General features: G+C 51.0%; 1 protein-coding gene across 1 annotated transcript; it reads left to right on the top strand.

Annotated features, from left to right (window-relative positions):
• Positions 1-4,423: 4,423 nt before the first annotated feature.
• LOC148639969 (semaphorin-7A) lies at positions 4,424-21,486 on the top strand. The gene is made up of 14 exons (XM_088620320.1): positions 4,424-4,710; positions 6,716-6,855; positions 7,606-7,668; positions 8,244-8,339; positions 8,901-9,006; positions 9,769-9,876; positions 10,976-11,115; positions 12,111-12,289; positions 12,874-12,982; positions 13,596-13,797; positions 14,959-15,074; positions 15,209-15,381; positions 15,979-16,034; positions 16,917-21,486. Exons 1-14 carry the CDS (start codon positions 4,620-4,622, stop codon positions 17,261-17,263), a joined length of 1,926 nt encoding a protein of 641 aa, XP_088476446.1. The 5' UTR covers positions 4,424-4,619; the 3' UTR covers positions 17,264-21,486.
• The last annotated feature ends 1,862 nt before the right edge of the window (positions 21,487-23,348 follow it).

The raw sequence follows: 23,348 nt of genomic DNA, 5'->3' as shown, positions 1-23,348 counted from the left end.
TTAATTGCAACCATATTTGTAACCGTGCTCAGACATTCTAGAAGAGCAGAAGTTTTCCTCTCCAGGACGTGACGATGGCAGAAACACGGGTCTCCTCGCTTTACTATGAAGTCTGCAACGCTGGTCTCTCGCGCGCTCAGCAGACCGTTTGAGAGCTCAGAGGGGATGCTGGGATTCTCCGGGGTCCCAGCAGGCCGGCGTGCTCCTAGCTCGCCTATGCGAGGCTGCAGGGGTAGGTTAAGAGCAGGGTGTTCCCAGTCCTGGTGACCCCCTCCTCCACACACCTGCTGGGGTCTGTTCCACCGGAGGGCTCAGTTCCACAGTCAGACCCTTCACTGACTTCAGAAGAATAAGATTCATTGGAGCTGTGTGTTCTCAGCGCTTGGACATGTTGGAGCGTGAACGGTTGTGTTTTCTAAGTGAAATAAAATCCCACTTTGATGACTAGAAACAATCGTGCACATATTCCGATGAGGCAGCTGCTCAGGGCAGGGAAGGCCTCGGTTATTATCTGATGAAGGTGGGCTGGAGTGGAGACCAGCAGGGCGCCAGAACCAGAACCAGATACCGATCTAGAACAAAATCCTGTTTCAGTCCTCCGTCGAGCCTCTTTTGATGAAACGGTGTCAGCCGCTCTCGACCTCACCTTAGTGCCCAGAACCGAACCCGGATCGGTACCGAATGCCCGTCAGAGGGTCACGGAGTTCCGCAGGGAGCTCTGCTTCCTGAAGAAAAGCAGCCCTCCCCAGGAAGGAGAATTACTCGACCGTGTGAAACCACCTTCACGATGGAGGAGAGCGAGCTGACGGGTAGCGCTGTGCTTCTGCCTGCTCCCTTTTGTGCAAGGTGTTGTGCCCGGGGGGTGTTCCTTTTAAGGTACGTGATAGTTAATTTGAGTAGCAGTAGGAGGTAATTAGGATAGTAATTTTAGTAGGAGGCTCTGTTCAATAGAAAAAAATAAACAAACGCCTTTTCTTTTTGGATTACAAAACAGAAAATCCATCTCGGGTTTTTCCCACTTTGCGGGGAAAAAAAAATTCTTACAAAACATTTGGTATGAGTTTGGAAAAAAATGGCGAGCGCCGTTTGTTTTGTGTGTGTTTACAGATACTGTTTGACCTCTTTATTCAGCCAGACAGCCCAGCGCACTTCCCCCTCGTAACAGACCTCGCTCAACAGCGGCATCGCAAAACGACAATAAATAAAAAGCATCAAGTTGTTAGAAATGACTTTAAATGTGACAGCCCTGGTCCAGTCACTCTCCACACCGTCGCTTGCTTCTCGGGCTAAAAAAAAAAAACACGACGCCGTGTCCATTCCCTGTTCAGCAAGACATTTATTTTCTGCAATAGCCCAGAATAACCCAGAAAAAAAAATCATAATCACGTGTATGACAAGGGATTTAAGCCCATTTGGATTTAGCCCCGCGTGTCTCAATCCCTTATATAGGTCTGTCTGGTGCCGGCTGTCACTCGTATTACCCGCTGGTAGCCATTCACTTTCGCCGCTCTCTGTTCATCCTGTTTTTTTGTTCCCTCAGACGGTATAAAATTATATATCCTCCGCCCACCCCCCCCCCGGCTCAGCTGTGTTTTGAACACGCTTTTTTTTTGTGAAGTAGGCCGCCACCGTGTGGCGAAGCGGCGCCACTGCGCCTCTCCGCGGTCGCGAGCGCGTTCCGCGCACCTCGCGCTCGTTCTATTCGATCTTGAATTAAAAAACCAAAACACTTCCTGGAGCCGAGGAATGTATCCGACCGCTCGTCTCTGGAGAGGTGCTCTTTTTAGGAATGGGCTGGCTGGTGTTTGGTTACTTCATCGTGTTTTAGTATATTTATCTGCTTAGGAGCAGTCTTCGAATGCAGCTTTACAGTTTAGTGCGCATTTACGTCGTTTTTTTCATATTGTGTTCGACGTTTGCTTATTTGCGTGAGACGAAGAGAAATAAGCCATTGGCAGTGATTCTGTGAAGAATGGGGTGTCACGGTATGAGGAATTTTGGGGTCCCCCCCCCACATCTGTTGGGTCTGCTCCAGCCCCGCTCTCCGTTACACAATTGAATTCCTCACGAACTGAATTGACTTCATAGCAGGACAAATCTGGACCTGCTTGTCACTCTTAGACGTGCTGGGGTTTGTCTGGCAGCTACTGCGTTTTACGAGTGAAATAAAGTCCCAAAGCTTTGAGGAGGAGAAGGGGGAGAAAAAATGGCAGATATTCCGATCAAGCGACCCCCTCGCTCCGCTGGAGCTCCCGCAGAACCCGGATCGGCAGTGCCTGGGCTAAGACGTGACACCCCCACCCAGGCTCCGCCAGTATCCCAGTGCCCCCAGCTCCTGTCGACTTTCAAGAAATAACTTATTTTTCTTTTCGCGAATAATCACAAAAGAGAAAACTTTACATGAATAAATACCTGAAACGCTACCTATGAACGCATCTCGTTAAGGTTAAAAAAGGGGCAACAGTTACGTAACAGTAACTACTTTTGTTCAGGTGCATTTTTGTCCACATGTCATTTGAGTCGCCTCCAAAAACAACCAACAAATGCCTTTTTATTTTCCTTTACACGATAATCAATATCACGGGGGTCTGAGACTCCGCCCTCTGTTTCCCACAGATCTTCTGCTCCCTCCTTCCCTGTTCTCCACAGATCTCTGACGTAAGAGTTCTCTCTGAGAACGGACAGGGCTACCTGCTCCCTTGACCGGAGCCTCGCTGCCTTCGATCACCACCGTGTTCCTCCAGGGGGCGTCCTTTCCCCTGTCCATTGTGGCCCAGTGTCAAACACGTCGGAGGGCAGTTGAACAGGAGCGATGCTGTAGACGATGAAGGCAGCGGTCAGGGAAGACGGAGGTAGAAGGGCCTGCAACCAGTCTTCACAGTGGGCCCAGAAACCCTTGGCAAACTGGCAGGACCACAGGAGAGAGGTCCCGGTCTCCTCCTCCTCACCGCAGGCCAGCGACGCCCTCGCCTGCCGCCTCAGCAGACGGATCGTGCTGACTCGGGACGGGTCCGGGCTATTGACAGGCGCCGTGATGGAGCGGTGCTGATCGGACCCCTCAGGACAGCTCTTGTAAAACGATGACTTGGCGCTGACACCGCCACGGGTCGGGAACGATTTTGGAAGATCGGTAGACTGACTAAATAAAACCTTTTCCCCTTAAATGAGAACACGCCCCCCCCCCCCCCCCCCCCCCCCACCACCACCTTCCCATGCAAACTCAAGGATCTCCACCCGGTCACTACTTTTCCCTGAAGGATGTGTCTCCATGTGGATTGCCTGTTTCCAGCGACCAGAAGGAAGCCCGTGCCTAATAAAAGCCAGGCACAAGTGGCAGTAGAGGGCGCCACACAACATTGCCGCTATCCAGCACCCCTCTAAAATACGCCCTTTGGTCTTCTTCAAGACCTGAATTATTTCATTGAACTCATTTACATTTAATTCAAACTATTAAATAATTCACTCTTCCTACAACGTTGCACAGTTCAGCATATTATATTTTCGAAAGAACAAGTAATAGGTTGACACCCTATATATATATATCCATAAATATAATTTCATATTCTGTTTTCTGTCTGGGTATCTGCGTCAGCAGGCGTAGTCTGCAAAGGCACGAGTAACAGGTTTATTCCCTGCTGCAAAGAGAAGAGAGAAAAAAACAACGTTTCGGCTGTGGAGCCTTCTTCAGGTGAAAAACGTTGCGTTTTCTCTCTTCTCTTTTAAGCGTGGAATAAACCTATGACTTATTCTTTTGTATAATCATTTTGGTATCTTACAATCTCCAACAGCTTCAGCAATGGAAAACGGAATACAGCTCTCGAATCAAGTTCGTTGACTGAGAGCTCAGTTGCAATGGCAGCCCGAGGACGCCAGGGGGCGCCGATGTGCCTGACCAGCTCCATTACCTCATTCCAGCCTTAACTGAACTAGCGAGGCACTAGACTGGAATATTTGCCATTTAGGTTTTCTACTTAAAAGCCTGGGGGTCAGTATTTGACTTGTGAAATGCGACAGTTTAACTGGTGACTTTCGGCCTGTGCAGGAAAGAGTCGAATGAGCCCTGTTGTTAAGATGGTTAAGGGTTCAATTTGTTAACAGAGAGCTGGGCTGGAAGAAATCCCTGCAGGTGTGTGTGTGTGTGTGTGTGTGTGTGTGTGTGTGTGTGTGTGTGTGTGTGTGTGTGTGTGTGTGTGGGAGGAACTCCAGGAAAAGAACTGGGAGCTCTGGTCGTCCCATTTTTCACAGACCTGCCTCCAGTGGCCTATTCACAACCACCTCTCGTGAACAATCACGAATGTGCTTGAGGCAGAAGTTTTAGGGAAGCTGGAAACTTTGTCCTCTGTAACCTACGGCATCCTACCCCCCCCACACACACACACCCCTCCCCCCGCACTCTCTCTTTTATTCTGAGGCGGAGCTCGATACCCCCACTCTCTCAGACGGAGCTATAAGGAGCAGGAGAGACGAGCGGCCGACAGAGGGTGCAGAGTACAGTACGTGGGCGGGTCAGGCTCGGCGCGGTCCAGCAGAGCAGCAGAGGCAGAACACAGCCGTCCTATCCCGCGGCGAGAGGGGCGCTATCCGAGCGGACAGCCGTGAGCACGAACACGAAAGGAAGGATGCGGACTTTCGCCCTGCTGGGCGCGCTTCTTTCCCTGGCCTGCTGCTGGGCTCCAGAGAAGCAGCCCCGGCTCCAGTTCGTCCTGCAAGGTAAGGCGACGCGCAGCGGTCATTTTCACGGCGGTCATTCAAGCGGCCGCCCGCCGCGAAAGCGCCTTCGTACACGAGCGAGGGCTTGTCTTGTTCTCCGAGTCGCCGTCACGCGTGTTTTCCATCGGTCTGCGGGGTTGAGTGAAGAGGGGGGGGGGGGCGGCGGGGGAAAGCTATCGATCAATGCAAGAAGAGCGCGAGCGCGCTCCCCCCGGGGCTCGCGGCGATGCACCAAGATTTCTGGCTTCTGGCCGCGAGACGCGCTTCGGCTGTGCTGGGGCTTCCTGCAGCGCGCGTCACCACCAGCGCTCATCATCATCATCATCATCATCGATTTCCTCTTCTGTGAAAACAACCCGTTCTTACATCCCGTATTGCTTTGGGGGCTTTTAACTGACCGCGGTTTAAAAAGGTCGGACTGGACCCAGTCCCGCATAGGGCGCCGGCAGGTCTTTTTCCTCTCGCTGACGTGGGACAGGTCACTAGCTCAGTGCCAACAAGCTCTCCTCCCGTCGGGAAGAGGCGAACGAATGAATATTCTCACGCAAGAAAACGCATATTATCAGCAGTGTTACTCGCCTGAAATCGCAGCTGTGCTTCAGCGCTGTTGTATCGGCACTCAGACAGGTATCTCCGAGCAGAGTTTTTGGCGCAGTGCACAACGTGCCCATAACCCCTCCCCCCCTCCCCCGCAAGATTCAGCGACACGCAACAGTTAAACGCGACGGGATTTTTAAATCTGTGAAGGAAAATCGCCGCATAAAAGTCACATCTCGGTCATTGTTCCTAACGACAAGCGCGTGGGATTCAAATAGCGGCGAACTGGGGGGGGGAATCGGCTGTCAAAGTGAAGAGGAAGGGTCGCCATGGAAACAGACTGTGTTTTCTGTGGGGGTGTGACGGGACGAACAGAACACCGGGTCTGCACTTTCTCTGCATCTGCAAAAAAAAAACGCGCTTCTCTGAGGATAGAATGATGTTCAAGTGGGGCGAATTACGTTCACCCCCCCCCCCCCCCCGGTGTAGAACAGGCTGTTTCCTGAGGGCGACGCCGGCTGGCGCTGCGGACCTGCAATGCGGGTGCCGGAGCCGGGGACGAGGCCGGCGGGGACTGCGGCGCCCGCGAACCCCGACTCGCCCCTCGCGCGGCGAATGGGAGAACGCGAGGGTGGGGTGGTGTCCGGCGGAAAATTCCACACTGTCCGAGACCACGTCCCAGCATCCCACCCCCCCCGCAACCCAACCGATCCCCGAGTGAAAGCATTCCAGACACGTGCCTCTCTTGCCACCGCTGGTGACGTATTTCCACCCATTGCAGACCCTTACAAGATGCACATTAAGACAGAGCCCTTGTTTTGAAGGTTAGGCGATATGTGTTCGTGCGTTTCTTGATTTCACCTTGCGGGATATTGAACGTCTGCGGTGAGCGGAACAGGGGGATGCCCGTGCGAACTGGTTTGTCGCTCAAACGCGGAACTAGGTGGTATTCTCGGGAATTATCGGCCTCATCGGCATCCTCAAAGGCGCTGATCAACAGCAGCCTTCCGAGTCTGCGAGTCTGCCAAGTTGACGGCCATTCAAACCCTGGTAAGCGACTCGGCTGTTCAGTGAGAAGCCGCCGGACATTCAGCACCACGGACAGCTCCCGGGTCTGACCGCGCCCTCTGCTGGCCGCTGCTGGCAGCTCGTCCTGTTACAGAGGACCAGAGTCGGCCCCCGCTGTCTGCGGCAGATCCCCGCGCTCCCTCTCTCACCGCACGCTGTTGAGACATTCTCCAAATGAAAATGTTTTCTTCTATGATTCTAACTCGTTTATTGGGTGTTTGTGCCTGATTAAACTTTTCCTGCTGCACGTATTGAAGATACCATAACAAAATATGAGTCGCACCCTCAGTAATTTTAAACTTTTATGAATCGTGGTACAGCATGATAGAAACTGAGTCCTTAAAGCATTTACACTGTTTTTTTCTTGTCTCCTGTAAACGCACGTTATCATGTTTTGTAGAGCCCGGTCGATTTATTTTCCCCAAACCGGAGAACTACACGACGGTTCTCCATCAGGATGGCAGTGACGTCATCTACATCGGGGGCCAAGCGGTGGTCTATGCGCTGAACTTCACGGATCTGAGGGCGAAAGACCCAAAGGTAAAGACCCAGAGGGTGCAGTTACAGACTCTCGGCGAGAGGGGGCGGCATTGCGACACGGGATATAGCCTGGCAGGACATGGGGGGTGGATTCGCTCTGGAATACACCTGAAAAGTAGCGTTTTTTTTGGAGGCATTTCCCATTTTTGACAATATCAAGGTATCCTGGCCAGATTCCCCCCTGGCCTTTACCAATCATGGCCTCCTAATAATCCCCCTCTCTGAACTGGCTTCATCACTCTGCTCTCCTCCCCACTGAGAGTTGGAGAGCTGTGTGGGGAGAGTACTGGTGCATCATCCAGGTGGGGCTGCACACTGGTGCTGGTGGAGGGGATCCCCATGACCTGTAAAGCGCTTTGAGGAGAGAAGGAGAAAATTGCTATATTAGTTAAGATTATTAACCCCAGCTGCTCCAGGGGCGCCGTATAAATGGCTGACCCTGCGCTCTGACCCCCAGCTTCTCTCTCCCTGTCTGTGTGTCTCACGGAGAGCAAGTTGGAGTACGCAAAAAGACAAATTCCAAATGCAAGAGAGTTTATATGGCCAATAAAGTGATCTTATCTTATTAAGACATCAGAAGCTGGCTGAAACAATGAGTTCTGGGAGAACCGTAGCTGAAGGGTGATGAGCTGGACTGCAGTTTGATGGAGCTGCAGTACCGAATGTGTGGGACGCATGTCGTGGTGAAGCTGTAGCCGTGGTGCCATAAGGAGCTGCTCTGTGCCAATCCTGTACCGTGTCCTCCTCCAGATCCTGGTGACTCTAGACGAGAATGCGAAGGAAGCGTGTCTCGGGAAACCCACTGTGCTGAAGGTACGTAGGCATGCCGGCCATCTGGAGCTGCTTTTCTGGGATCATCCCTGCCAATGCCGTAATCGCTCGGCCGCCTGAATAGCACAGGCGCCTCATTATTCCGAGAGGAAAGGATCCGGAGCCCGACCGTGTCGGAGGTGTACAGTAATGGCAGCGTTCCCCTTCTGTTGGAGCGCCGGGCTGGGACTGAAACCAGGAAGTGTGGCGTCACTTGTGAATTCAGTAACGCTGAACTGCAGGGGGGGTTGATCTTGAGGCATGTGTGTGTGCTGTAAAGGAGCAATCCGGGCCAGGCTGCAGAACGGATTGCACTGCCTGGTTCTGACCAGGGCCAGAGAGCAGCTTGTTCCTGACTGCTGTGCATTGCTGAGGTTTCTGGACTTCCTCTCCTCGGTGAACTATTTTAAGGGCTGATTATATTTTACACTTTTAGTTCCTGTTTGTGGCTGTGGAGGAGAGCTTCCCTATATCATTAGGCCCTTTATACTTTGGTTTTCGGCCGCAGTATGATTTTTTGCTGTGGTGAGCCAGCGGGGTAGGTTCACGCCTTGCTGTGTTCATTTTGTGCTCGCCAGGAGCAGTGCGAGAACTTCATCACCGTCATTCAGAGGGTCAACGACAGCCTTGTGGTGTGCGGGACGAACGCTGGCTCCCCCAAGTGTTGGCTGATGGTAAGTGTTTCCTGTTGAGCTGCCTTCAGAGCGGAGAGCTCATGCCTCTTTTAGAGGGAAACGGAAGAATACAGGAGTGAGTCTGAATGAAAAGATGGCGTTCGTTCTGGCAACCTTGTTCTGCAGCTGGTAGATGAATGACCAAAGAATGCATCTGTCTTTTTCTCATGGCTCCCACAGGGCCAGACAACCCCCTGACCTGGAAGCTGTTTGCAGTCTCCCACAATCCCCTGTGCAAAGATGTGTCTGCTGTTGTCCATCATTAAGGACCCCAAATATAATTCCCACAGTTCCCACTTGTGTTTCCAGCTCCTTGCCTTACTGACGACCTTGAAGACATGTCCTGGGTCGGCCTTTTAAATTCCTTTCAGGGTTTTGCAGACCCAGTTCAAGGGCCCACAGAATCATCCAACTTCCGGGCTCCACACAAAAGTGCACCCCCTTGCCGTCCTGGGATGCAAGCAATGGATCATTCCCTCCCAGACGGACTCGGGCAGATTTGGGAAGCAGACCCGGTGACTCTGTAGTTCCTCGAACTTCACACTCCTCATGTCTGTCTAGGTGAACGACACTGAGCTGAGCGACACTACCACGAATGGCCAGATGATGGCGCCGGCGGACATCTCCCCACCGTTCCCTTCGCAGAGAGTGGTGTCCCTGTCAGCAGGTACGGCGGGGCGCTGGCTTGTTTAAACAGGAGGCAGGGCTGGGCCTTCAGGGCCCCCCTAGTGCATCAGTCGTTCGGGCAGGCGGAGCGTTTCAGCAAGGCGATGGACACTTGTCACAGCTGGGTGTTTCACTAAGGGTCATGCAGGTGATGAACAACAGCAGTGTCTCGCCTGGAATTCAAACCCACAGCCTTCTAGCCAAGAGTGCAGAGCTCTAACCACTGTGGCACAAAGCACAGGCTGGGTGAAAAGTGTCAAGTTAGCTGTGATGAACGATTACTGGCCCCATAATCCACTCTGACAGATTCAAGGCCTTCTTTCCTCGACCTCAGGTCAATGGGTTGAACTTTGCATCTCACTAATTGCATTGAATGATTGAGCCTCATTATTTCAATGAGAAGTGCAGCTGGTCTTGATCTGTTGCTCGTTGAAAAGTATCTGCAGATCCCTGCAGGATTCCAGCGCCCTCTGGGGATTTAAATCCCCCCCCCCCGTGCTGCTCTGTGGGGTCTCGGGGTGAATCAAAGCCATCACCATCTCTCTCTCGGCGGTCCACAGCCAGCGGGCCAAGGCCCGGTCTGGCCCCCCCAGCAGGACGAGAGGTGTCAGGCTGTGTCAGTCAGCCAGCCAATCAGGGGGCTCCGTGCAGACAGCTCTCCAGACAGTTTCAGTCACCAGTCTGCAGCACCGCCTGGGTGGGGTGTCTGAGGATGGGAGCTGAAGGTTGTTTTTTTTGTCTCTTTTGCCGGTCTCTCCCGCAGAGGGGAACCTGTACTCGGCTCTGTCTGCAACCGGGAGACAAGGCGGCTTCATCCGCAGAGCCTACGGATCCCAGAAGCTGCTGAAATCCGAGGATAAGTGGCTGCACAGTGAGTGGTGGATGTGGGATTTGCAGTGGGGGCGGTGATTGTCAGCCCTTCCATTACCTCCTGTGTTGTGGTCCGGTTTCTCCTGGGGGCGCTCGCTGGGGGGGGTGTTCCCTACTAAAGATCCCATTCCCCTTAATGGGGTAGAGTCGGGGGCGTCTAGGCTAAATCCACAGACGAGCTATCAAATCTGCTGAAAGGTCTCAAGCTGCCTCTCAGCTGTGACTTTCACCATGAGGGTCAGAAGATCCTGTCCCATTCTCCCCAAAGTCTTCCGAGGAATCGCTCTGGGTTGGGGAGGGACGGGGGGTGAGTGGGGCTGACACATCGGCTATGAACCCACCAGCCCAAGGAGGCTCTGTCCTTCAGGGCCCAGTTTTCGGGGTACACCCTGCAGAGAGAGGGTAGCGGGGATCCCCAGACCCACTGGTTTGCATTCCACCTGAAATCTGCACTCGGCTCAATCCTTAATTGAGCATCCGAGAAGCTTGATTGGAGCCTCTGTGGTTGTTATTGTTATTTTTTTTTCTCAAACCTTGGAGATCTTCAGCTATTTATGAAGCTCAAGAGCTCATGGGCGACATTCTGATGCATCTAGGAACTGGAAACAACTAGAGAGCTCAGATTGACTCTGCTATGTGGGCAATAAAGGGTTTGATTGTCTGAGAACCAAGAGCTCAACCTGAAAGGACAGTCGACTTGCAGCAGTATGTAGTTGCAGCTATACGCAGTCAGTTCCAGAAAACCAAAAATCTTGATAGAAATTGCTTTATTCTTTGCAAAAGTTGTCAACTTTGCCTATGAGAGCTAACTACTGAGCCTATACAGTCATCTTATTTACTTCTATTTACTGTTTTATACTTATATTTAATATCTTGAATTGCTGTAAGACATTAGTGTGTGGGGGGGTGTTTATGAGGGTTATAGGGTACAATTTGACTATACATGAATTTGGCTTTATCCATTGCTCAGAATCCCTCACCCCTGAGTAAGTTGTGAGTCTTCTGTATAGCAGCACTTTGGGGGTGTCCCCAGGGCCAGGAGGGGGATCCCCTGTGGCTCGTGCAGTGAGAATGATCAAACCACCACGTCTCTAACCCAGACCCCCAGTTTGCGGGCGCAGCAGTGATCCCAGCCATGCCCAGACACCTGGAGGAAATCTACTTCTTCTTCAGCGAGATCAACAGGACGGCCACCCCGGACGAAGACCCCTACCGGGCGAGGATTGGGCGAGTGTGCCTGGTAAACGCCGTCCCCTCTCTGCCTGTCCTCCAGCAGCAGCTTAGGAAACATGTGACCAGTCCCAGTCAGGGCGGGGCGGGCAACCGCATCATCACGGCAGCCAGGGGAGCTGGGAAGGATGTCATTGGTCAGTGTAGCTGGTTGCCTCATTCTTATTGGCTGGGCAATCAGTCAGTTACACCTGGCGTTGAGGGGGAGGGCGGAGCATTCTCCTGCCCTGTTTAAACAAAGCCACCCCTGCAGCCTCAATGCTGAATTGTGAGTTGAGAGGTCGAGAGGAGTTTGAATTGGAGCTTGAGATGAGACCTCTGACGTTTTGTTCTGTGGTCTCTGGTCAGAGGCGAGTTCAGGAGGTAGAGCCCACACCCCTTTGCTCCTTAACACATATTAATGGTTTATGAAGCAGAGACAGCAAGATGTCTCTGATTTCTCTGAGTGTTGGGCTGCAAGGAGTCGCATTTCATGAAAACCCTTTCATCACACTGGGAGAGGACACTCACAAGAGGCATCTCCCACAGTGTCCCAAATTACAACAGGGTTACAGCGGGGTTTATAGTCCACGTACATCCATGGTCACCCTTTGTTAATACCATTCATGCATGGATGCTCATACTGCTTGTATTGGGATATATAGAAATACTTCCAGTTACTTCTGACACATGTCACAGCCAGCAGGTGTCTGTTTCAGTGCACTCAAGCCAGGTCAGGTGTAGTGTCCCCGGGCCAGTCAGACCTCAATGGGAGGATGAGGCACCTCCTCTAGAAGATGCCTAAGAAGCAACAAGGAGGGCAAGGGATGCTACAGAGACATGCTTTAGCTTTGAGCTGTAGGAAGGAAAATCTCTAAGGCAGTATAGGAAGACCAGGCAATAGCTTGAACTGGGAGCTGTCCTCTCTTCATTAAACTCCACCGGTTCCAAACCCGGGACTGAAGTGGTCGGTGCCGAGTCTAAACGTAATCTCCCTGAGCTGCTTGCCTCTGTGTCCTTGGCCAGGTGGACGAAGGCGGCAGCAAGACTGTGCTGCCCGACTCCTGGACCACCTTCCTGAAGGCGCGAGTGAGGTGCGGCGTGGAGGGCACCCCGCAGCAGTACAACCGGTTCAAGGAGGCCTATGTGCTGACCAGCACGGATAAGAAAGTCGGGGTGCTGTACGGAATCTTCTCCAATGCCTGGTAAGATGCCCAGGGCAGCGGTTTCAGGCCCTGGTCCTGCAGAGCCCAGATCCCTCTGGTTTCACACAGGTGTCCTCAGTCGGTGACCAGGAATCACCAGCTGGAGCCTTGAAGCCAGCAGTCGATTCACTCGATGGACGGAGAGGTTTGTCAATGGAAACTGCTGTTGGAATCAGGTGGATTCAGATCAGACTGAAACCGATCTGGTCGCGCAGTGAGAGTGCCTTCCATTGCCAAAATTTTGGGTTCGGCATGGGCTGATGACTTTCACCTACCTGATAAAGCAAGAGTTGCATCTCTGATGCTGGGAAGAGGTGGTACAGGTTAGAACTGGAGATTCAGAAGCAAAGGTCAGCTTTTGCTTCTTTTCGGGGGGACACGAAAGTCCTATTTACCAGAACGGCTAGTGTCCGAATACCTGCTCCTTCACGTTTACAAGCCATGGGGAGCCCCTGCGCCCCAAAGTCGGAATGATCATTTTGAGTGCAGAAACACCAGGCCCAGCGCCGTCTTTCAGTCTCTCTGAATGATCATCCCCACTTCCCTGAGCCGTTTCCATCCTATCCTGTCCTCTCCTGTCCCAGGGACATCACCGTGGTCTGCGCCTATTCCATTGAGGAGATCGACCAATCTTTCGGCACCTCCAAACTGAAGGGGTACACCAGCCCCTTGCCAGCACACCGCCCCGGAACGGTAAGGCAATCCCATGTTGCTATTCCTAGTAGAAATAGTGGGTTGACTGGCATTATGATGCACGTACAAGGAGGATACTGTAAGAGAAGGAAAATCTGTATTCGGGATGCAGCAATCTAGGAATTCAGTGTCCTTCACCCATCGGCACAAAGGATGCAGACAGATAAGCTGGATGCAGTTCAGATGTGTGAAAGAAAGGGCCGTACTGCAGAAAGGGCTCCCTGAAGACAGGGGCTCAGCCTGAGCAGGGCAGCTCTGAGAAAACGGACCAGTGATTACACATGGCTCTGGCAGGAGGCAGAGACTCTGGAGCCCGGCTCAGGTCTGCAGCCGGATCACATGCAGGCCCCTCTGATCAGATCTCTCGGGGACTCCTGCCTTTACAAAGCGCTCGGCCCGGAGTCGCGGGACTGGAGGATGTATCCGAGATCAGTCTGGGGTCTTCGGGGGTGGGTTGGGAATTATGTGCCCGGAGTCTTGGAAGAGGATCCTGTACCTTTGTAAGTGTAGGAGCCACTCGGAGAGGAGCAAATAACGGGACGGACTGCAATGCCCTCGGCCTGCCCCCTGCCCCCTGCCCCCGCCCTCACACTGCCTCTGGCCCTCTTCCCAGTGCGCCTTTAAGAACGTGACCTCGGGCCTGGCCGCCAAGACCCTGGGGGTGATCCGCGACCACCCCGAGATCGAGGATGTGATCCGCCCGTTGGGGAAGCAGCCCCTGGCCCTGCTGACCAGCGATCACTTCACCAAGATGGCCGCGGACACGGTGCTGGCGGTCAACGATGAGCACTACAGTGTGCTGTACCTGGGCACAGGTGAGTCGGGGAGCAGGAGGGAAACCAGCCCATCCATAAGCTAGGACTAAACCTGGTCCTAGGCTCCTACTGTAAATCCTTCATTACAATTGTACAAAGCACCCCAAAACCCTTCTAGATTCAGAATTATTTTTCATTTATTCTAGCAACTTGTTTTTAGCTACTCCAGGTGAAGCTAGATCTGTCTCTGGGGGGTGCTTCTGTTTCTCACTCCAGATGACACTTCTGCTTACTGAACGATCGGAACAGACCATCGGCTTAAGTGGCCAAGAAATGAAAAAGTTTGACATTCACAGCTTTAGCTAGTGATGATTTGAGTGGGAGGGCTCTGATTATTTGGATACTCCTCAGTGTTTTTTATTAACGGTGTAAATTACACGGTTGATGGTTTTTAAAGAGGGCTGCACCCGGAAAATATCTTCAGATCTGGGGTGAAGGGGAGTTTTTTCCTCGATTGATCACAACGGACCCCAGTGCTAGGAAGCCGGAGGATTTCTGAGATGGATAAGCTGCAGAACCAGGGCCCGGTAACAGCTGGGAGGTAGAAAAGAACTGCAGTTCAGACCGAGGTGCCTCTTTACGCAGAGGGTGGTGGGAGTGTGGAACAAGCTGCCCAGCCGGGTAGTTGAAAAGGTTACCCCTGGAAACTCTGAAAGTAGACTGGATGGGAGCCCAGCAGCTCAGTAACTTTGCAAACTCGATGAGCTAAAAGGCTTTCTCTCATTTGTAACCTTTCGGGAATTCTTGAATACTTGTGTGAGAGATCAGGGTCAGATGAATCATATTAAACGTTTGTGGAACTGTGAAATACAAATGACCTTTCTGTCTCTTTGCCTTAGCTAGCCTGAAGGAATAATTCCAGGCCAGTAGATTAAGAGGTACATGAGGCACCTGCAGGTTCTGCGGCATCAGATTAGAACTGTTTATTCATCAGAGTCTTGTGATGCGTCTCAGCAAGGTTTTTGGCTAGTTCCTGAAGCCTGTGGCCTGGAGTAGCATTGTTTCTTGCTCGGCCAGATTGCGCTGCCAGGTGGCTGCTAGGTCACTGACAGCAGGGGTGTTACAGAAGGCACTCTGTGCAGGATATGGCGGTGGCCAGCAGATCGCTCTGCGTTGTACGGCCGAGAGACAGGAGCTGAGGTTTTTTCCATCTTTCCTCAGGAAAGGGAAAGGTTTTGAAGGTTCTGCACACCATCGAGGAGGTCTTTATCATCTCCCAGTACTCCCTGTTCGCCGCCGAAGCTCCAGTCAGCCTGATGACCATCGACTCCCACAAGGTAACTGCATGTCCTGCGTGAGCAATAAGCCGTACAGTGCATTTTGTCCCAGCATTCTTCCACAGCGCCCCCTGCTGGTTAGGGTACACTGGGAGAAGATGAAGAGTTTTCTCTTCCTTTTTTTTTCGGGACAGGGCCACCTCTATGTGGGGACCTCGCTGGAAGTCCAGCGCCTCCCCCTGGCTGACTGCCAGCGCTACGGCAACACCTGCAGGGACTGCGTACTGTCCCGGGACCCTTACTGTGGCTGGGACGCGGCCGGGCGCCAGTGCACCGCCATACCCCCAGGATACAACTCCAGCTTCGGGTACGACAGGGGAGCTGAATTAAACTTGCAATTAAAGTCTCCCACACAGAGAAAGTGCACTGCCTTTTTACTGTTTTTGTCTGCGACATAGGGGGGCTGATAAAGTAGAGCAGAGTATTGGTAAGGGTTCAGACCGCTACAATGGTTGCAGGTGCGAATCCCAGTGGGGTTGGGTGCCGTTGTACCTGGGAGCATGGTACTCTACTCCAAATCGACTGTTCGGACCCAATGAAGAATGATCTGCCTGCCAGATAACAAGCCACAGCTCCACTTATTTTGCCTTTTGTTTTTCCAGAGTTGCATGTCCAGGTTACAGAACGCACAGTGCATGAGAAAAGACGTCTTTGGGGGAAAGGAGTCATAGGCTTTTTTACTTGTAAAGGAGGAGAGGTGTCAGAATGTTAACTACGAGCGAAGGACAATTTCAGGTGTGTCGCTTACATGGTGGGAGAGGCTCATGGGGAGGTACGGGGGCTGTGTCTGCTGGAATCCTGGGGGGGAAGGATACGGTTTTGGAAAAGAGGCGGACAGCTTGTCCAGCCCCCTGCAGGCGAACCACGAATCACTGGACTGTTGTCCTGTCTTTATTCCCTGCAGGTCCATCCTCCAGAACCTTGACCAGTCCAACACCTCCGTGTGTGGGGACTCTGCAGGTAAGGACAGCCCAGTTCCTGCTCCCTCCAGACCTCTGCAGTTTCTCCAACCACCCAGCCCTGTTAATATCATGAACCAGTGACTTTGGAAATCTGATGTTTGTTTTTTTTTTTTGGCCTGGTACAAAGAATCAATCCTTATGCTTTAGATTTCAGTCTGGTATGATCAAACTGCCTTACAGTGCTGGGGCCCTGGATTCGATTCTAGACCTGGGCTGCTGTCTGTGTGGAGTTTGTATGTTCCTCTGGGTGGTCTGGTTTCCTCCCACAGTCCCAAGAGAGGCTGGTGGGTTAATTGGCTTCTGGGAAGACTGGCCCTGGTGTGAGTGTGTGTGCTTGGGTGCGTTGCCCCGTGAGAGACTGGCGTCCAGTCTTGGGGGTACCTGCACCTGTTGCTGGCTGGGATGGACTCCGGCTGTCCTGAATTGGAAGAAGTGCTGAGAATTTTAAGGATTTTCCACCTGGTCCCACCTTGATCCACGTGTTTCTGGGATGGGCAGCAGGTTGGCTGTGACTTTCCCAACGGCTTTCTGATGTGGGTGGGTGGATGGATGGAGAGGTGGATAATCCACTTGCAAAAAGATACAAACCACAGAGAGGAAGCACTGTGGTCCAGAATAGTGTGACCTTAAACATAAGCTCCGGTGTTTTTAAGTGTTTTAGGTCATTTTTAGCCTGTCTTATCACCTCATAATAGATACACCATAGAAGTTTAAACATTTTATACGGCTTTAGTGAGCGATTTTCATCATCCGCTAGAGACAAAGCAATTAGGAATATTACAGTGTGTGTTGCTTCTTTTTTTTTATGAATTTATGAGGTTATGAAAACGGTAACTTGCGCAGGAAATGCGGTGACTGACTCGGATTGTGGTTGTCCCAGATCTGAAAGCCCCCAGCACCGATCCCAAAGAGGTCCTGGTGAACCCGGACGGTCCGATCCTCCTGCCCTGCCCCGTGCGCTCCTACCACGCCTCCTACACCTGGGAGAAGGATAACTGCCAGAAGCGCTATCCCTGCTCCATCAACGGGGGGTCCTGCGTCCTGGCGCCCACCCCCGACCTGCCCCTGAAAGACGGCGTCTTCCGCTGCATGGCGCTGGAGGACGGGCACAAGGAGGAGGTCGTGTCCTACAGGCTGGTGCTCAACAGCGCCATCCCCGCCGGGCCCGCGCGGGCCTCCCTCCTCCCCTCGCTGCTCGTGGCCGCTGCCGCGCTCTGGCTGATGTAGGACCCCCGCGCCGCGCTCGGGGGGGGGGGGGTGGAGGTAGCGCCGCCGCCGCAGAAAAACGCCCACCGGCCGTAACGAGGCCGAGCCCCGTTCACAAAGCACTCACATTGCGAATTATTAGTCAAATGCCGCTTCGAGGGGGACGCGAGGCCGCCCAAGGGGTCTTAGTTTGTGGACAGAGGCTTAAACGTAGAGGTTGTGTTTTTTTTTGCAAGCTTTTCATCCAGGTTCTGCCATCCCGGCCCGAGCGGTGTCTTGTGCGACGATATGAACCGCAGTATTTCTCTCTTCCTCCCCGAACCGAGACGGGCACTGACGTCAGCGATACAGGGAGGGGGGGCACGTAAAAAGGGGGGGGTAAGATGGAAAACTGGTAATTAAGCGGGTTAATTTAACCAAAGTTAAAGGGGGGCGGGGAGAAAACCAGACTGCAGCTGTTGTTAAACATTCTGGGGGGGGTGATTCTGCTGTACCTAAGGGCAGGGTTATGAAGGGGCAGATCTGTGACACTGTGGATCAGGGCTGTCAGTTTCTATAGTTAAAAAGCCTAGGTCTCTGCAGAGACTTCTTCTTGTCCACAGCGCTAATCTGAATGTAGCAGTTTGTGTCGGAACCCCCCATCCCACACACACACACAAGCCATGCTTAGAGATTCACTGTCCCCTGAATTTTTGTTCCAACTGAACTTTCAACGACTTAACGAAAACAATCAGACATGTGGGAGAAATGACCCTTCCTTTGAGATCTCCCCTTGTTGACCCATTCAAGACACAGACACTGCAACACCTGCAGAAGAGTGACTGTAATCTTACAGCCCTGTGGTCACCATTCTGCATCTCACTTTCAAGCGCTTTTTTTTCCTAACGGGCTTGATTCCTCCCCCTGCTTGAAACACCCAGGCGCAGACTCAGACAGCGAGGTGAGAAAAGAGAAATACCGGTGAGACGGCACAGCAGTGTGGGCAGGTTGAACGCTTGTGGTGTCCTTATTGCGGAGGGCCGTGTGCTACACGGTTTAAAACCAAATGTGGTACTGACTCTGTACAGTCGGAGCCTCTTGGATAAAACCAAAAATCCTGTTTACAATTTTGCACAAAGACGGTACATTACATGTACACCGAGCACAAAAAGGGGGTGGCCTGACACCGATGCTGGAGGAGAAGACTGACACTCCAAGCCAGAGAGTGGGAAATCTGTCAGTTTTCTCTAATGGGAGGAGGGGACAGTTTTAGGGCAGCATGGTGGTGCAGCGGGTTAACACTGCTGCCTTGCACCGCAGGGACCCTGGATTCAGTTCCAGAGCTAGGATGCTGTCTGTGTGGAGTTTGTATGTTCTCCCTGCATTTGCGTGGGTTTCCTCCCATGGTGCAAAAACCTGATAGTCGGTTAATTGACTTCTGGGAAACTTGGCCCTAGTGTGTGTGTGATCATTTCCTGTGTGGGTGGGGTCTGACACTATCATTTCCTGTGTGGGCTGGGTCTGACACAGTGTCATTCACTCTGTATCATTCCCTCTTGGTGCAGAAAGCCGTGTAAACCAGCAAGCGGTTTAGTCACAGGCACCAGTCAGCACTGGTTATAAAGGGATAACAAAGCTGCAGCACAAAGCTGCTGGTCTCTCAAGAGCAGGATTTGGAATCACTGGGCTAGAAAAAGTGCTCACTCCAAAGGTCATACTCAGGCCTGCTGAGCAGCACCGTTCTCACACAACCAAGCAACACTCCCCCGTCTGCGAACACCTCATTGTGCGTTCACTCCGTGCTTGTGCAAGTCCACCAGACTGGAAACAAACCTCGTTCAGGACCTACGGGACTTGCGTGCAAGAAAGTGTATCTTCGTTGGCATGCCAAGCTAAAACCAATAACGTGTGACAGTTACAACACGAACACACGCAGCAGCACAAAAGAAGGACGCTTCACACGGCAGGCAGTTTCCTATTTCCCCATCCTGGCCTAATTGCGCAGGCAGCCCTGTGCGTGCTGCTGTACGCATCGGCAGCAAAGGTCAGGCTGTGTCATCTGTCAATCTGTCAGCACACAGCAGACAAGCACGTCTTCCATCCCATGCTGCTGTGGGAAAGGTGACAAGCGTCTGAAACTAGATACACAGGGATCCTCCAGTCGGGACAGGAGCCACCTCTTTACACGAAGAGTGTTGGGTGTCTGGAACAAGCCGCTCCCGCAACGTTGTTGAAGCCGACACCCTGGCTTTCTTTAGGAAAGGGCTGGGTGGCGTCCTTTGGGACAAGAGCATACTATCCTCCAAACGAGCTCCATGGGCTCACAGTGCCTGTTCCCCACTGAATGCCAAGGCATTCTCATGCTAACTAAGAGCTGAACACCATCTTTACCAAATGAGCAATGAGGTTTAATGAATTGACCCATTAAATAATTAAAAGCTCAGCTGGAACAAAAAGGGGGATCTTGTGGGGGGTTCTGAAACCCAGTATTGGCAGAATGTTTTCTGGATAAGGTTGGGGGGGGGTCTCTGTTGTACTTAGATGGGGTGAATCTGCTATCCTCTATTCTGCCACCTGTCTTACACAGATAGACTGCAGCCTCTTCACACGAGGCAGACATGACAGGGTGTTTAACCTTTCACTGGCCCAAAGCAGATCTAGATGAGGTTTGTGCAGACAGTGAATGTATACATCAGAATAGACTTGGAGTGGTTCATCCCCCCAGCACCTTCCTGCCCTCCAATCAATTAATAAAGCCCTACAGTAAGTTAATAAGTCCATATAGAACTAACAGTAAGCAGGTACGAATTTCCAAGGGGGAAGTGAAGCTTGACACTGGTGCCTGGATCGAGTGTGCTCTGAATCACCTCGTTGTCCTGTCGCTGTCTGTACATTGCACTTCCTGTCTGTTTGCCAAATCGCTCTGCTTTGCAACCAGTCGTAGTTCCATTCCAGACGGCCCTGCCCGCTGGCGCCCATCCTGTGTGCCAAAAGCCAGCACCCGCAGGGTCATGGAGAGATGGGGAGACCCACACGGAGACTATTGCCAGCCAGCCAGCCAAAACCAATCGATCTACCGAAAAACCCAACCGCTTTCGAGAAGCACGATTCTTGGATGCTCAGCTTCTGAAAGGTGGGGACTTCGCAGTAAAAGGCAGAGTAATGGCCAGGCAAGTGCGGTGAAGTTGTGGCCAAAGCAGGGTGAAGCACAGAAAGATGTACAGATGCACAGAGTGTAGCAAGGGAGAGCTGTTCTAAGGAAAAGTGGAACCGTGATCTGCATTCTTACCACGGTAATCCACAAGAGGCATCTGCAGATCTTCCTGTCTTTCCTGAACCTCCTCTTTCTCCTACATGTATCTCTTGGGAGTAGTGTTTACATGGAAATTTTCAGATTTGATTATCAGAGCACTGTATCTAACCCCAGGTTTCTCATTACTTTATGAAACGGTCAGGGTTTTTCAGTGATGTCTCCTTTAGGTTTATGTACACTCATTCATTCCAGCAAGTGGCAGATGTTTACAGAACATTTACTCCTTTTAGACAAGAGTTTCCCAGTCCTAGAACCTGCAGGCCACACACACACACCTGCTTCTATTTGCTCCAGCTAACCTAACACAATTGAACGCTTCATTGACTTAATAATGCAATTCTTTGGACTGTTTTTACCTCTTAAGCATGTTGGACATGGTATTTTATTGAACTGTTGCATTTCATAAGTAACAAACTTATAAACTTTTGAATAGAAAAAAAGCCTTGCAAACTATTTCAATGGAGCAGCTTGTTAGCTGGATGAAGGCTTAGGTTAACCAATTAATCCCGTCTGGGGGGGAAAACAGCAGACGTCTGGGCCTTCATATCCAGGATTGAGATTCCCTGGATTTAAAATACAAGCTGCGAAATACATTGGAAACTGCAGGAGACACGGCAGAGAGCAGCCCCAATACATACTAGTGCTGAGGTTGACACTACCCTGTGCTCAGTAAAGCCCGTCTGAGGTGTTACTCAGCTCCAAAGCAGGAATGTTTTAGTCACTGTAAAACACACTGGCTGTGTGCGCATAGTCTCTGAACCATCACATTTGCCAAAAGCTTGGGAAAGCTAATCATGCCTCTTCATGCATATGTACTTTTGTATAATTTTTTAAAAGAGTATTTATGAAATATAAATATATGTAAATGTGAAGAATCAAAGAATGTTACTATTGGATTTCCCTTTACCAACCATGGTTAGTAACTGAATTAAAAGTATTAATTAAAGGCTGATTTTGGGATTGTTTTGTCTTTATTTTGAGAAAATAATTAAAAGAACCGCCTGATCAGTTGCCTTTTGGCAAGAAACTCACGGAGAGAAACGGGGGGGAAATGTGCTCCTTGACCACGCCCACTTGTCAGCATTTCAGCCAATAGGAGCAGAGGATGGTCTTTCACTGATGTCATGGCAACCTTACAGACGTCTGGGAAGTTGCAGGACTCATGATCATGCTGGGGACTCCAGCTGCCACCCAGCCTACCCCTGCATCAGGAGCCCCATCCACAGTTGATAGCAATAATAATAATAATAATAATAATAAACTTTATTTTATATAGCGCCTTTAAAGGTGGCTTCTCAAAGCGCTTTACAGGATGACAATAACAATAAATAAGAAGACTACAACAATAAATAAGAAAATTTCACAAGACAGGACACAATTATAATTACAACAATACAGCAATAACAATAGAGGAGACCGTGGAAGATGGTATTAAGAAGAGCAGAGGGGTGAAGAATGGAACCAGTTCAGTAAAGGCTTTTCTGAAGAAGAAGGTTTTGAGTCTGGATTTGAAGGAGTTTAGAGAAGGTGACTCTCTAATATCCTTGGGCAAAGAGTTCCAGAGCTTGGGAGCATAGCAGGAGATGGCCCTGACACCCATACAATGTAGACGGGCTTGGGGGAGAGTAAGGAGGGCAGAATTTGAAGAGCGGAGGTTGCGAGGTGGGGAGTAGGGCGATAAAAGTTCAGACAGGTATTGAGGTGCCAAGCCATGTAAAGCCTTGTAGGTGAGCATGAGGATTTTAAAGTCTACGTGGAATTTGACCGGAAGCCAGTGCAAGGACTCCAGGATAGGAGTAATGTGAACACTTGCACTAGACCTGGTCAGGATTCTGGCTGCTGAATTTTGGACATACTGCAGCTTGTTCAGAGTAGATTTAGATACACCAGGGAGCAGAGCATTGCAGTAGTCAATTCGGGAGAATACAAATATGTTGATCAGCTTTTCAGCCACAGTTAATGATAGCATAGGGCAATGTTACTCAGGCTCAATCCAGCAGCATACATCTTGCCGTGGAATCAGAGCCAACAGCTTTCCAGACTGAGCGTTTCTCTGGTCCAGGTCAGAGGTGATTGCCAAAATAGCATAAGATATGCAATTTAATAATAATAATAATAGCCAATTTACCGCCCAATCTGCTGGTTGAGCAGCCCTGTCTAGGGCTTATTTGTCACAATCACAGACGTTTTGGAGCTGGATAGATTTGGGGAGGCCCAGGCTTAGTAGTGTAATTCTCCGTTGCCTGGGGAAGAAGAAAAAGCCGGAATTGCCCAGGAGTTCCTAGGAAAGTGGAGTCAGGGGTGGCCCTGAAATTCCTTGGAAGGTGGAGTCAGGAGCTGTGGCTTGATGCTAGTGTTGCCCAGATCCTAGGAAAGTGGAGTTAGGGGGTGTGTTGGTCACACCAGATAGGTGCTAGAATTTGTTTTAGTTGGCCTGCTAAAATTCTGAAATTCTGCATCACAAAAATAGAAAGCGATTATTATATTCATAAGGCAAATATGTGCAGTGAGATTCCAAATGAAATGAAATCACCTATGTTATGTTAAACTTGATCTCTTACCAAGTCTTTTACCATACATCTAGAAACATTTTCTCCAAAACCATGTTCTGATGGCAGTGCTAGTCCAACATATATAAAAAATAATTTTCTTTGCTACAGTGTGGATATGTTGTAAGTGCTCCTTTCCAAAAACTAAATTAAAAATAGTCACAAAACAAAAATATAAAACTGCCAGCAGCGAAATAAGCAACATTCGTTCTGCCATTGTCAGACAATTGTCATTTCTGAAGAGGGAAAAAGTCGGGGAAAAAAC

This window comes from Lepisosteus platostomus, chromosome 26 (assembly GCF_059453375.1).
Source record: "Lepisosteus platostomus isolate fLepPlt1 chromosome 26, fLepPlt1.hap1, whole genome shotgun sequence".
NCBI classification, from domain to species: domain Eukaryota; kingdom Metazoa; phylum Chordata; class Actinopteri; order Semionotiformes; family Lepisosteidae; genus Lepisosteus; species Lepisosteus platostomus.
The sequence above is the reverse complement of the archived record's forward strand: the minus strand, read 5'-3'. Positions and strand labels throughout refer to the sequence as shown.

Bases quoted from the DNA above. Each gene is read 5' to 3' on its own strand.
- LOC148639969 (XM_088620320.1), top strand. From the start codon at position 4,620: ATGCGGACTTTCGCCCTGCTGGGCGCGCTTCTTTCCCTGGCCTGCTGC. The intron at 4,711-6,715 runs GTAAGGCGACGC...CATGTTTTGTAG, and splicing joins GCTCCAGTTCGTCCTGCAAG to AGCCCGGTCGATTTATTTTC. The intron at 16,035-16,916 runs GTAAGGACAGCC...TGGTTGTCCCAG, and splicing joins CGTGTGTGGGGACTCTGCAG to ATCTGAAAGCCCCCAGCACC.